Here is a 14,953-nt window from a genome sequence, read left to right on the forward strand (position 1 = left end):
GGGGATGCCACGGGGAGCAGGACACGGCTCTGCCCCTGGGGACCCCTCAGGGAACAGCACAGGGGCGTTTACGGAGAGGGCAGGAAGAGAAGCATCCACAGCAGTCTGCCCTGGGGACACAAAATTGTTAGCGACACCAGCTCACGTTTCTAGGGTATCTCTCCTCTCCGAGACAGGAACTATCCATCAACCCTAAAGTATCGGCCATCTTACTGGCCCTGCACATTTCAAGAGTTCAAGGAAGACCTGGCTTTTTCCACTGCGGAGTCCTTGAGCCTGGGGACAGCCCTGGGGGGAGGCAGCCCCCACCTGGTGACAGCGCCCTCCAGCTTCCCTCTGGGGGTGTCACAGGGACGCTCGCCCCCACCAGGCTGCCTGAAGAACAGGCTGGCCCTGGGTTTCTGTGTCTGAGAATCACAGCCTGACTTTTAGGTTGCATAGAAATGCTGACTAGAGAATCCTCTTTGGGGGACACAAGTTTTACCCTAGAGAACCGTTTTGTCCTTTCAGAGACTCCGAGTAGTTCCTCTGCTCAGATAAAAGCTGTTCCCGTGGAACAGGACAGCTCTGGCACTAGCCTGCCCGTGGGCGGCTCTCCCGAGGAGCTGGGCTGCAGGAACCCGCCCGCTGGTTCCTACCAGCAGATCAGCTGCCTGGACGGTGTCATCAGGTGCGTTCACCTCCCCCCCTCCCCCACCTTCCCGGCTCCTCCACGTGCCCCTGGGGCTCCCGTGTCCCATGAGGCCCTTTCCAACCCTCCATGCAGATACCTGGAGAGCTGCAGTGAGGCGGCCACCCTCAAGAGGAAGTGTGAGTTCCCGGTGAATGTGGCGACGCAGAAGGCCAGCGATAAGCGACAGGCAGTGGCCAGCCCCGGGCTGCCTTCCGCAGGTGTCTTGTTGCTTTGAGCTGTGCCACATGCGCTGACTGGGGTCTTCCATGGTGGGGGGGGGTCAGGGTGTCACTGAAGGCCCGGAGCCCCGCCCCCTCCCACAGGAAGTCTGAGCAGCTTCAAGGACACAGTATGTGGATGTAGGCTGGTCTTTCCATGACCAGAGTAGCTCAAAACTTAGGATCTTCTTACGAGCTGGAGGTAAAGGTGATTTGAGACTTGGATCTTGCTGGGGCTGCTGGAGACCTGGGGGCACCTCACCCTGCTGTTCTTGGGCGGGTCTTGTTTCTGTGGTCTCTCAGAAGAGCACAGTCCTCCGAATGTTAGCACACCTGAGTCGGATTTCACCCCACAGGCCTCTTGAGCGTTCTGAGTGTTACTGCTGGGCCTTACCAGGACCAGACACTGGGTAGCCCCCTGTTCATGGAGCACTCGTTGGGCAGTCCCACTGTGATGGACAGTCCCTGCCCTAGTCCTCGGAGACGCAGAGCCAGCCCCTGGCCAGCACCCTGCGGATGGTGGGCTCCTGGCCATCTGCGGGCCTGTGGAAGGGCCCCGGGTCCTGGTTGGAGGCCCAGACCCAAAGTACCTGCAGCTGCCCAACCATCTACCTCCTATTAGAGCACTCAGGCTGTGTCCAGTTCAGACTTCCCTCTTCTCCTGCTTTACTCTGTGAATAAAGAGCTAGGGACGGGCTGTTATGTGCCCGGGTATATGCAGGCTCTATGGGTCCCCAGGGTATTGGTGCACTGCGTAGACAGTGGGGTGTCTTGTCTGAGCAGTTTGCTTTTGTTGCATTTCTGTGTCTGTGTCCATTTCCTCATATAAAGAGACAGCGTCATCCTCCAAGGTGAACAGCCACACGGGGGTCAGTGCACACCTGCCATCACTGACGCTGCCCAGCAAGGCGGAGAGTGTAGTGTCCCTCACCAGCCAGTGCAGCTACAGCAGCACCATCGTGCATGTGGGTGACAAGAAGCCGCAGCCCGAGCTCGGTACGCTTGTTGGTTCACCAACTATGTCGAGAGCGGTCTGATTTTAACGATGAAAATTAGAAATTCAGGTGCAGAAGCAGGGCGGGGTATAGCTACCCCTGTCCTGGTCCCAGCCACCCCTGTCCCAGTCCCAGTCCCTCCTGGTCCCAGGGCCCCTGTCCTAGCCCCCACTGCACTCCAGGTCCACCTGGCGGCAGTTGTCTACTCCGGCGCCTACCGGGCAGAGGCCATGGTGGTGCTGAGCCCCGGCCTCCCAGGGAATGAGTGAGGGTCCTGGGCCTCCCACTTCTGTGGGGTTGAGGATCCCTGCCCCCTCCCCTGTTGGAGGACAGGAGCCAGGACAGGTCCTACCTGCCAGATACCATCCCTGAGTTACCCTGTTCCTCACAACACCCACGAGGGGATGGAAACCCAGATTTGTTCTGTGCTGGGAAGACGGGGACATTGAGGGGAGAGTGCATGGGAGGGAGCCAGCAGGTCCTGAAGAAGGACAGGGGCCCCACGCCGGCTCAGGATGTTGTGCTCTCAGAGCCAAGGACAGACCAGGAGCAGCATCCTCAACGTGGGGCTGAGACCCCAGGTACCCCACGTTTCAGTTTGCTTCGAAGACCAATCCTGGAGCTGCCCAGGCAGTGAGGCTTTCTGTCCTTGTCTTGTGCCTTTGATGGTGAACTTTTCTCAGAGAGCTGCCTGAACGTATCACAGGTTTCAGCCCCAAGCTCTGGCAGCACGAGGAATCGCACGTGTATGCAAGGGGCTACCTTCTTCAGAGACACCAGGTGCGTTTTTCTGTTGTTTTAAGCCTCGGTGCCCGTCTTCTGTTACAGAGCTGGTGGAAGATGCCATGAGTGGGCCTGAGTCTCTGGACGGACGGCCGTGCATCCTGGGCACGGAGAAGGAGCCCCTCAGGACGCTGGGCCTTACCAAGGAAGTGCTGGCTGCCCACACCCAGAAGGAGGAACAGAGCTTCCTGCTAAAGTTCAAGGAGATGCGAAAACTCACTATCTTCCAGTCTCGCTGCCATTATTACTTACAGGAAAAGTCCAAGGGGCAGCTGAGTGAGAGAGGTAAGTGGCAAAACCACATTTTAAAGATGTTCTTCTTGGTAGAGTCCAGGGCTCCTGTCGATGTGTGGAATGGCCCCAGTTAGATATGGGCTGGAACTTCCCAGTGATGCAGTCTGTTTCAGTAGAAACAGGTGTCCTGGCAACAGTGCTAGCAAGAGCAGCGATAGTCCCAGGCTGGCCCCCATGGAAGTCAGAGCTGCCACCTCAGATGTCTCTCACTGGGTGACTGTGAGGGGCAGGGGACTCTACCCGCCCCATAGGACTGACGGGGCACATGGCGTCAGACTCCTGAGGACACCATAGGAGGGAGCGATCCCCTTCTCCCCAGATGCCTTCCTAACTGGGGGGCCTTAAGGCTGGAGGATAGACCCTGGGAGTACAGAAAGCTGCCTTTCAGACTGAGAGCCAGCAGGGGATCGAAGGGCATGGGGTGAAGATAGACAGGGCTGGACTGATCAGAGACACCACCTTTTCCCAGGGCTCCCCAGGCCAGACACAGGGATCAGAGCTAGTGAGCCCAGGAGACATATGCACCATGAGAACCCAGCTTCCCCTGGATCTCTAGGCAGACACACCACAAAGTGAAAATATGAGAAGTAAAAGAGACTGATGCTGCCAAGGATTATGTCTTTTCTAGTCTTTTCCTTTTCTCCTTCTTCCCCAGACTTAGGGTGACTGTTAGGCCTAATTTCTTTGGAAGTTAGGTGAAAGTGTCATCCCCCCCACCTTGGGCAGACCCACTCTGTGGGCCTGATTTAGTACGGAGTTCCAGCTCCCTCTTGCCTCCCTTGGCCCAGCAGTTTTTGCAGTGCACAGCAATCCTTTCTAGACCCTGATGTGCAATCCCAGGAGCCCAGTGCTTCAGCCAGTAGTCCCACCAGGGGACAGATTTCCTATAGAAAAAACAACAGGTGAGAGTCTGAGTCACAAAGCCTTTACCCACTTAGCACTTTGCCTTGGATTGGTCCATTTGTCTTCAGCATGGAGTAAAGGTTAAGGGAGCACCTGTTGGCATTGCTGACAGAAGGTGTCCCCACATACCTGCTACAGAAGCTCAGAGTTATCCTGTGTGACAGGAGAGGAGAAACTGAGGTTCCTGGGACCATCCCAGGCATGGCATGACCCCCAGCTCAACCAACATACTTCCCCTGCTAGCCCAGGCCCGAGGGTGGAGTGTGGGGACAAGTCCAGAGTCCCTTCTGCTACCCTTGGAGACTTCCAGCCTTCTGAAGAAAAAAGCATTGCCCATCAGAGAGAAGGAAGGTAGTTCCAAGAGCATGTGCTCCCTTCCATCCTCTGACTTCCCTTTGGGCTGGAGTCCAGGCTCCCTCTGACAGGCAAAGCAGGAAGCAGCTCATTTTAAGGAACAGTAGTGATGAAGCTCATAAAATTGAAAAATAGGTTAGATGATCGGGGTGTTCACCTTCACATTTCACAAACCAGTACTGAGGAACAGCTGACACTTACCAGGCTTTTTACTTTTTTGAGCAAATGAAATCTTTATTTATTTATTTAAAGATTTTATTTACTTATTTATTTATTTGACAGAGAGAAATCACAAATAGATTGAAAATCACAAATAGACGGAAAGGCCGGCAGAGAGAGAGAGGGAAGCAGGCTCCCCGCTGAGCAGAGAGCCTGATGCGGGACTCGATCCCAGGACCCTGAGATCATGACCTGAGCCGAAGGCAGCAGCTTAACTCACTGAGCCACCCAGGCACCCAAATGAAATCTTTTAAATACAACTTTTCATCACTATTATTTTGTCAGGGAAAGGGTATTTTAACACCAGATGAAAAACAGGGCATGTGATCTTGCAATTAATGGCCGTCCTTAAAATTGGGTGACTCTGGTTTTAGGAAGACTTGGCCCTGATTGTTCTCACTTCACTGAGGCCGGGCAGCACCTGATGGTGGCCTGAGTGGCCACAGGCTGACATTTGGAAACACGGGACTGCTGAACTAGGATGTGTCCTCGTGTTTCCAGGGCCTAGGAGTCTGAAAACTGGCAAACACATAAATGTTTGCATCTTAACCCTGGTGTTTTCCCATTACTTTAGCTGCACCAGGACTAAGAAATGCTTCTGGAATAGATTCATCTTGGAAAAAAACTGGGAAGAACAGAAAACTGAAGTCCAAACGGGCCAAGCCTCGAGACTCTTCTGAGAGCACTGGGTCTGGGGGCCCTGCGACCCACCGGCCCCCGCTGATGGGCCTGAATGCCACAGCCTGGTCACCTTGGGACACGTCCCAGTCCAGCTGCCCCACAACGCCCTTCCCTGCCTCAGTGCCTGCTTACCCCCTGCCTGTGTTTCCAGCCCCAGGAATCATGCCCACACCAGGGATGGTGGCGTCGGCACCCCTGGCTCCCCAGGCCAGCTTCGCAGTGCCCGCCGTGCCCATGGACACCCAGCATGAGTTTGCCATCCAGCACCCGCCGTTCGCTGTCCCCTTGACCCCAGTCATGGCATTGGTGTTACCCAACTATTCCTTCCCTTCAGTGACCCCCAGCCTGCCCCAGGCCTTCTTCCCAGGCCAGCCTAACTTTTTGTCTGAGATGATCCCTGCCTCGCAGCCTGAGCTCCCCAGCCAGACCTCACCCCACAAAGCACCATGCACGTGTCCTCTGGCGGAGCGTGGGCTGGCAGCTTCTCGCGCAGCCACCCCCATGTCCCCACCATCTGCCTCTGGGCCCCCGGGCAGAGCCTCCCCTCCGCTCTTCCAGTCCCGAGGCAGCTCGCCTCTGCAGCTCAACCTGCTGCAGCTGGAGGAGGTCCCTGAGGGCAGCGCTGCGGCCTCAGGAACGGCAGGGCCCGCAGGGACAGCGGGGACAGCGGGTGCAGGGCCTGACTGCAGACCTTCCACATCCTGGGACCGGCAGCCGAAGGCCTCGCCAATCGTAAGCATTTCCTGTCTTCCTTACCTAAAGCAGGCAGCGGGGCGCAGGGACAGGGCGAGCACGTACGTACCTGTCTCCCCTCCTGCCAAACGGTTCCAGTTGTGACCTAAATACATGGGCTGGACGGGAATGTTTTCCGGCTCAGCGACCCTGTCAGAGTAGACCCCTGGCAGCTTCTTATTGTCTGGGGGTCCAGATGAAGGAAGCCACTGGATTGTCTGATGGGGGACACGGGTCCAGGTACACACACGTGACTTCATGACTCTCTCTGGGCCCCAATATTTTCAGTAAAACTCTGTGGATAAAGCACAGGCAGGTTGAATGCCAGAACTCAGACCCCTTGGAGGGCAGTGGGGGGAAGGGGTGTTGGCCGCAGAGGCACTCTGGGGGGCAGGGAGTCAGAGGCCTGAGCTCTGAAACCAGGCCACATGCACCCCTCCTCCCAAGTCCTACGGGATGCTGGTGTGCTGTTCTTGTTCAGTTAATGAAGTCGTGAGCTGCTTCCGGTGAACCACTGGTATGTGGTGACCACACTGAGGGGTGCAGTGACCACGCTGAGTGACTGGGCTGAGTCACTGTGCTGAGGGGTGTAGTGACTGTGCTGAGTGACCACACTAAGGGGTATGGTGACCGCACTGAGTGACAATGCTGAGGGATGTAGTGACCACGCTGAGTGACCGGGCTGAGTCACTTTGTTGAGTGGTGTAGTGACTGTGCTGAGTGACCACACTAAGGGGTATGGTGACCGCACTGAGTGACCGCACTGAGGGGTGTAGTGGCCATGCTGAGCTGTGTAGTGACTGCTCTGAGTGACCATGCTGAGGGGGGCGGTAACCACACTGAGGGATATAGTCACGCTAGCAGGGCAATGCGGCCGCTGGCGCCCCTGCCCTTGCTCCCCTCCCGGGGAGCAAGTCTCGAAGTCTCAAGTAAACACCTCCATGTGCCAGGGGGCCCCCCGACTCCTGTGTCTGGGGTCCTGGGCCTATCGTGCTGGTTCTGAGGGTCAGAGGGTCAGGATGCTGTCAGGTCAAGGCCATGCCCACTGGGAAGCCAGATTCCCCTCCCCCATCCCACAGGTCAGCAGTCACTGGGGTGTTGCTGACCCACTTCCCCTCTTCCCTGTCTGCCAGGGTATGGGAACGAGCAGAAGGCCTTTCTCTCAGGGACCCAAGACGCGCTGTCTTTGGTGTGACCTTCCCAAAATTAAGGTTATTAGATGACACTCATAGACCACTAGCAAGGGTGTTGCTGTAGACTTAATAACCGGGGGGGGGGGGGCATGTTCGTTTCGTCTTCTTCATTAGCGGTGAAGGAGGACCAGCGACCTAAGGAGGATGGCACTTTGCTCTGTCTCTGAGCAGCCCTGTGCAGACAGCGCTGTGCAGCTCCCCCGAGCCCTGTTCTGTGTGCTGAGCCCTGACTGTGCACAGAACCTCTCTCTGTATGCAGAGCCCTGACAGTGTGCAAAGCCTCTCTCTCTGGGCAGAGCCCTGACTGTGTGCAGATTCTCTCTCTATATGCAGAGCCCTGACTGTGCACAGACCCTCTCTCTGTGCACAGAGTGCCTGACTCTGCGTAGAGCCCTGACTGTGCACCAACACCCACTCTATACATAGAGCTCTGACAGTGAGCAGAGGTTCTTTCTGTGCACCAAGCCTTTGACTGTGTGCAGAGCCCGACTGTGCACCAACTCCCTCTCTATACACAGAGCCCTTACTGTGCACTGAGCCCTCTCTGTGCACTGCACCCTGACTGTGTGCTGAGCTTCTCTCTGTATGCAAAGCCCTGACTATGCACAGAGCCCAATTCTGTGTTCTGTACCCTGACTGTGCAAAGAGCCTCTCTCTGTATGCAGAGCCCTGGCTGTGTGCAGAGCCCTGTTCTGTGCAATCACACCCCAACTGTGCACAGAGCCTCTCTCTTTATGCAGAGCCCTGATGGTATGCTGAGCCCCTCTGTGTATACAGAGCCCTGACAATGTGCAGAGCTCCATTCTGTGTGCCGAGCCCCATTCTGTGCACTGAGCCCTGACTGTGCTGTCTTCTCCCTGTTCCCAAAGCATGAGGAACCTGCAGATGCCCGGAACAGTGATGCCCTCTCCACATCCAGTGGCCTGCTGGACCTCTTGCTGCACGAGGACCTGTGCTCAGCCACAGGGTCGGCCCTATCTGGGAGCGGAGCCTCTGCTACATCCGACTCCCTGGGCTCAGCCTCACTGGGCTGCACTACATCCAGAAGTGGAGCAGGTATGTTGTTGGCGATGGGAGCACCCAAATCCTGTGGGTGTTGGGTGTGTTTCAGTTGCTGGATTTCAGGTTTGTTTAGATGATGGCCACCTAATGTTCTTGGGCATCTGCAGCTTTTCCTGCACCCCAGGCCACAGGCCTGTGTGTGCTCAGGGCCTGGTATCCAGTGCAGACCAGGTCCTCACGGGCATCCAGCTGGTGCTCCCAAGTGCCTCCCCAGAGCCTGCAGCCGTGGCTGCCAGCTCTGTCCTCCTGCCTTGCCCTGCCGATGTGCATCCCCACTGTCCATTTGCTGTGGACATTGCTGTTATCACAGGCCTCCATGCCGCCAGCCCTTTTGGACCATCTTGGACCATCCCTCAGAGTCTCTGGGCCTGCCAGGAGGGCCGGTCGTGCTCCCCTTGCTGAGTTAGCTCCCCTCGCGTGAAGCTAGGGTGTGGGGGTGTGCTTTACCAGGGAGGATCACTCAGGTGTGATCTGGAACAGCCGCATCCTCTCCCCACTGACTGAGCACCCGTCTTCACCTGTTCTCTGGTTTTGCTCCCCACAGAGGCTGATGGCAGAGTGTGCCAGGCCAGCTGTCCTCCACTGACAAAACCAGCTTCTCTGTGGCCTGACCTAGTCAAGGAGCAGGAGCATGATTTCTTTTGGCCGGGGGGGGGGGGGGGGGGGCGGGGCGGGGGAGGGGAGGGCGTTGCTTACAGGGGAAGAGGGAGAGAGAGAATCTGAAGCAGGCTCCATGCCCAGCATGCAGAACCTGATGTGGTTCTCCACATCTCCATCCCATGACCCTGAGGTCATGACCTGAGCTGAAATTAGGAATTGGACACTTAACTGACAGAGCCCCCAGGCACCCCAAAGGAGCACGATTTCTAAGACGCAGCCCCATCTGGACTTCTCAGGGCTGACCTGGGAGAGAATCGTCCCCATGGTGCTGGCTGGTATTATCCAGATAATTTAAGAACTGAAAAGAGGAGGCAAAACCTACCTGTCTAGGCACTCGTTACCACGTCAAACCCTTTGGCTCCCTAAAACTGCCATTGTATGAGGTTTAACTTCACATGAAATGTTTTCACTTGCCACGTATTGTGTTTTTAAAGGCAGTAGTGACACAGGTCACACCAGCAAGTATTTTGGAAGCATTGACTCTTCGGAGAAGAACCACAAAACGAAAGCAAAGGCAGATATGGAAGAAAGTGAGCAGTTCATCAAGTATGTCCTGCAGGACCCGGTCTGGTTGCTGATGGCCGACACAGATGATAGCGTCATGATGACCTACCAGATGCCTTCCCGGTAACCCCCGACTTCTCCTAGGGACATGGGCTCACTAAGCAACAAGGCCACCCAGTCGGGGAGACTTCCCACTGAGAGCCTCACCTCTGATTATATGAACGGAGAAGGAGGGTCACTCTGGATGGCTCCGTGGTCCTGCGGAGAACTGCAGGTGACCTGCTGTAGGCTGGAAGGAGGACGGGCTCCCTTCCAACCCCCGTCATATTGCTGGGCTCACAAGGTGTTTGTGCCAACGTCTCCCTTTGGCTCAGTTGCCTGTTCCCCTGTGGGCGAGATGGGCTGTGTCCATCCTGGAGATACAGGAGCTCAGGGAGGTGAGCAGCCTGGGCCACCAGCTGCTCTGGGGTGAGCAGGTCTGTGCTTCTGCCCCACGTCAGTCTGGTCTAGGGACCGCTATGGTCCCTGTGCCTCGGAGCCCCATGGTGGGAGGAGCCAGGGAAGGAAGGAGGGATTACTGCAGAGGCTCAGGACTTCCAGGCTTCTGGGGGCAGGTGGGAGGGGGGTCTGGGTTTCCTTGTCTGGGGCAGCTTCCAGCCAGCCCAGTGTCTGCTGGGGAGCTAGGACGGTTACCCCACCTGCTGCCTTGTTGGTCAGAGTGTCCAGCTAACCAGCCTGTGCAGAACCGAGTGTCTGTGGGTGCCCAGTCCCGCTAATTTCAAATAAAACCTAGATCGTAACTTGGGTTATTTTAATAGAAAAACTACAGATGATAGTCTATGGAGGTTAAGGTGCCTTTAGTAGGGTAGTTTATTTTACAGAAAAAGGAAATTAGTATTAAACAAAATCATCTAAAATTAATCCTGAAAGAGTTGCTAGAAAAAGAGGGTTTTGTTTTGTTTTGTTTTTTAAACCACAGAACCCCCTTCAGGTGCTGTACAGCTTACCTGTTTCTAACTGTTTTGTGAAGGAATTTGGAAACAGTGTTGAAGGAAGACCGGGAGAAGCTGAGAGCCATGCAGAAGTCCCAGCCCCACTTCACTGAGGGCCAGAGGCAGGAGCTGCTGGACGTGCATCCATGGCTGAGGAGCGGCCGCCTGCCTGCCGCCCTGGACCTCACGGTGAGCTCAGGATGCCTGTGCGCACTCCCCACAGCCCTTAGCACTCTCAGTACCCCTCAAACTTCCAAAGCTAGAAAGAGTCTGTTCACGAAGACAAATGATCCCAGGATGCTACTGAGTCTACTTTAAGGAATTTTGCAACCTTGTTCCCGAAAAGATCTGAATATTCCCTCTCGGTGGCATACTGAAATTTGAATGTTGTTTCTTTCTTTCATTTATTTGCAATTTAAAAAACAAACTAGGAAGAAGCTCTCCTACCATGAGCCCTCCCTGTCTGCATAGACCATTAGATAACGGTGGGAACACCACTCCTTCCAGGCCTCAGGGACCTGCAGCCACACCCTCCTCCTCCACAGGACTTGCGGAGTCATGTCTGTGCCCATCCCCATGCCCTGCCCACCCTGAGCCCCACACCCTGGAAGCCATTCACTTCAGGGTCTCCGTGTCCTTCAGCCTCCGAACGCACTGCCCTCTCAGTCCTCCGGCTTCAGGACAGGACCCTGACACCCCCATCCCCTCCAGCACTGTCCACTGCTTCAAGCCACAGTGCTCTTTCAGCTGGATCTTCACAGTGGCCTCCTCACTGCGCGTCCTTCCCCCTTGTCCTTACGGTTGTGTCCCTGGCAGCTGTGCCCCAGCCAGTTAAAGTGCTGCAAAGCCATAAAAATCTGATATGTCGCCCCCATCTGCCATCTGCCATTTCTCTTCCCTCACTCTCTGCAACCACGTGGGCCTCTCACCTGTCCCTCCTGCCACCTGGCCTTTGCACCTGCCCTTCCCTCTGCTGGGAGGCCCTTCTCTCAGTCACATGGCTCCTCCCGGCTTCCTTCAGGGGTTTTCGTCACATACCGCAGGATTGGCTGTCTATCACCTCCTAGCAAAAACCCCAAGCCTTAGTGGCCTAAAGCCGTGAACACTTACACTGTCCCAGTGTTTCTTTGGTCTGGGAATTAAGGAGCAGCTTGCCTGGGCAGTTAGGGCTCAGAGTTTCTCGTGAAGGTGAGGGCAAGATGTCAACGGGGGCATCTGTCGTCACCTAAAGGCTAGAAGCCCCACTTCCCAGGGAGCGAGACTCTACCCTGTGAGGGGAGGGTGTCACAGATCCCCTGCCCCAATCTCGGGCCTTCTCTGGTTCTGAAGGCCCAGAATAAGATTGTAGGTCTCGTCCATGTGCCATGTTCCTCTAGGCTTTCATCTTGAATATGCTGGGGACACCTGTCACTTGGGCTATTGTCCCTCTCTCCTCCCAGGATCTCCCCTCCCCTCTTCTCCAGGGCAGAGATTTTCATCTTTGTTTGCTGGAGAATCCCAGTCCTTGGGACCTGCCTGGAGCATTACAGGTGATCAACAGATAGTCAGGGAATGAGACAGTACTTTGTTGTGCCCACTTTCTGCACAAGAAAACTGAGGTTGGAGAAGGCAGTTAAACTGGACTTTGACTGTGGTCCCACAGGCAGGAAGGGGAGGAGCTGGGACAGAACCTCCAGCTTACGGGTTCCACTATCCTGTCACCATGGAGAGCTGCCTCTCAGATAAGGGCCTGGATGCTCCCCTGGCCTCGGGGAACTGGGGAGTGGGGCCTCTGGGGAGCAGCTCTGACGTCCCTCAAGAGCAGGCGGGGTCCTCAGCGGCTTCCGGCCCTCCCCACTCACCACAGCTAACCCCAGGTCACCTGCACCTCTCTCAGGTCAAACCACTGTTTGGTAATGAAGAGGTCATTTTTGTTACTGACTTTACATCTTTCCCTTTAAGGAATGTATTTACTGTGGGAACAAGGGACAAGACAACATCTGCCCACCCTACGAGGAAGATACCCCTACTCTGGGTCTCAGTGAAGCCACAGATGCCAAAGAGGAGGAAAATGGAGCCCCCTTGAGTCACAGAAGTGAAGAGCGGACCTAGCTCTCCTCCCTGCGCCCCGGGACAGCTCGTGATCTACATTAGATGGTGCTCAGAAGCGATGAAAGATGTTCATATCTGTTTGTAATGAAATGGACAGATAAACTTATGTCGCTTTTTTTGTTTTAGAAAAAAACATAGTTTTCTGAAGGAATGATTTAAAAACTGTGGAGAGTGGGAAGGGTCGGGGAGGAAATACACTTTGGTATTTAAAACATAAATACAAAGTTTGGGACAGATTTTGTTATTCCTTAACTTGAGAAAGCTGGAATGCCCTCAGCATGCGGCAGGGAGGTTGCCCTTAGGGCTTTCAGAGGTCTGTGCCCCGCGGAGGCTTCTGGCTGGCTGGGGAGTTGTCCAGAGAAATCTTCCAGCCTGCAGCAAACAGCTGGGATGCTCCCAGTCCTTCCGGAGCTGCCCCCAGGTGTGTTTGGATCAGATCAGATTCTGTGCTCTGGGGTCTGCTCTGTGTCTAGATCACCTAGACATCATCTAGACAAACTAGATGTTTTTGGAATGTACCAAATGGAGATCCCAGCCTCTCCTAACTTTCTGTCAAAGTGTTTCGCGTGTGTCGCTGTGAAGTGTACTTCAGCAAACCAGCAGCTTCTGCTTTGGCTACTAAATGTTGGCAAACCTTTCAATCTGATGTAGCTTGTGTTTTGCCCAAGCCAAGGAGAGATGCTCACTCTGGAAAGAAGAAGCCCTGTGGTTTATCTGACCAGCTCCATCAGACTGCCACATACCCAGAACCTTCTGTGTATTTCTACATCATCCTTGGGTCCCTTTCAGACCATGACCCATATGTAGATAAAATATGGTGTTGACTGTCTCTATGGCGACTTCCCTTTGCAGACCGGTCTCCAGTAGCCACATTTGGAACCCGTTGGTGTCTGTCCTTCAGCTGGAGCCCGCCAGACACGAGCTCTGACACTGTGAGTTGGTGACCCCATCTGTGCTTTCCTGAGTGCCGTGAGCTTGCCTCTCCCCGCACCCTGGGCTGATATGCCAGCCCTTGTTCTTTCCATGAGCCTGACCTCACTTGGGGAAGCTTCTGATCCCAGTAGTGACAGTCCTCACGTCACCAGCACTGTCTGGTCACTGGGACACCAGTGGAGGAGTGAGGCCGGTCTGCCCATTTCCTTACAAAACCTCATGTTGCATTGTGGATTCCAAGGATTGTTTGGGGGAAAGCTATATTGGTCCCTGGAGTGAAGGTTACCGCAAGAGAAAGAGCTGACTTAAGATCGGGTTGAGTTTGTAAAAACAGAAAAGAAAGCAGGCTTTCTCCCATCCTCTGATGGAGAAGTGGCTGCAAGAATCAGTGCAGCGTCCTTGTAATCTGCTTGGTTTTCAGTCTTACATTTGGATATTAATCCGATTTTTCTTAAACTCCAATGTAAGAATACTGGTGGGTTTTTAAAATTATTTATAAAGTAACAGCACCTTCAGATGCCCAAAATGAGATGGTAGCCTGTGTATTTGTTGGAGAATAGATAGATGCCTTCAAACCTACCCCCTGCCGCTGAGGTCCAATCATTAAGGGATTAGATGCTAGTCAAGGTTACGTGTATGTTACCTGAACACACAACTGTCAAAACATTGTCCACGGTTATGAATGTTTACCATCAGCGTTATTTTATTATATGATCTATGCTCATTGATTGTTAAGTGCATAGCTTAACGCGTGCTGGGCAGTTGACAATAGGAGCATTTTGTGAAATTGTTTACATGGTGCCACGTATCAAGACGTGTTTCCCTTAGTATGTGTGCTTACACAGGGGTTATAAAACCTTGTTCTCGATTTTAAACTGAGCCTTCTTTTTAATCTATTCCTGAAAAGATGTGTAAATAAGCTCTCAGAGTCTGTGTAATGACTTGGTCAGCCTTGCCATTCATGTGGTTTGTTCACACACAGACCAAAATTTCTTCACCCAGTGCAATATGTTTGTTTACTGCTTGTGTCTTTTTATGACTGTTTTTGCTTTTTAGAAAATTGCTAAATAAAGCAAGTATATTTTTGTTGTTAATTGTATGTACTTTTTTTAAAAGATTTTTATTTTATTTTATTTGACAGAGAGAGAGAGAGACATCACAAGTAGGCAGAGAGGCAGGCAGAGTGGGGGGAAGCAGGCTCCCCGCCAAGCAGAGAGCCTGATGTGGGGCTCCATCCCAGGATGCTGAGATCATGACCTGAGCGGAAGGCAGAGGCTTAACCCACTGAGCCACCCAGGCACCCCTAATTGTATGTACTTTTAATGAAGCATGGGGCCAAAACCATAGAGATCAAAGATTACCAAAAGATGAAACAAGAAAGAAAGGAAGAAAAAGAACTTCAGAAATGCTGTGTGAGGAGTCACGTCAGTCTCAAAGACCTGCCGCATCTCTTCCATGGCACAGCTGGTCCCTTCCTGCGCATGCATGTGGGCATCTTTCTCCTGTACCCCCGCCGCTCGCTGCCCCAGCTGCCCAGGGAATTCTTAGGATGCAATCACACAGGGGTGGGGCTTCCTGACTCAGCCCCCAGCTCCAGTCCACTCTGAGATGGCCCCAGGCACCCACTCTCTTCCCTTTGTGCCCTGTGTTCCTCCTGGGCTAGCTG

The 14,953-nt window shown here is 54.1% G+C and overlaps 1 protein-coding gene across 1 annotated transcript in view; it reads left to right on the top strand.

The window, feature by feature from the left end:
* PER2 (period circadian regulator 2) overlaps nucleotides 1-14,381 on the top strand; it is a 39,122-nt gene extending 24,741 nt beyond the window's left edge. The window contains 9 exon segments of the mRNA XM_082690949.1: nucleotides 511-670; nucleotides 767-891; nucleotides 1,723-1,887; nucleotides 2,715-2,954; nucleotides 5,014-5,852; nucleotides 7,915-8,101; nucleotides 9,202-9,394; nucleotides 10,302-10,452; nucleotides 12,205-14,381. Of these exon segments, the coding sequence (XP_082547075.1) occupies nucleotides 511-670; nucleotides 767-891; nucleotides 1,723-1,887; nucleotides 2,715-2,954; nucleotides 5,014-5,852; nucleotides 7,915-8,101; nucleotides 9,202-9,394; nucleotides 10,302-10,452; nucleotides 12,205-12,354 (2,210 nt within the window). The 3' untranslated portion in view covers nucleotides 12,355-14,381.
* Nucleotides 14,382-14,953: the final 572 nt, after the last annotated feature.

Source organism: Mustela nivalis (assembly GCF_964662115.1).
Source record: "Mustela nivalis genome assembly, chromosome: 11".
NCBI classification, from domain to species: domain Eukaryota; kingdom Metazoa; phylum Chordata; class Mammalia; order Carnivora; family Mustelidae; genus Mustela; species Mustela nivalis.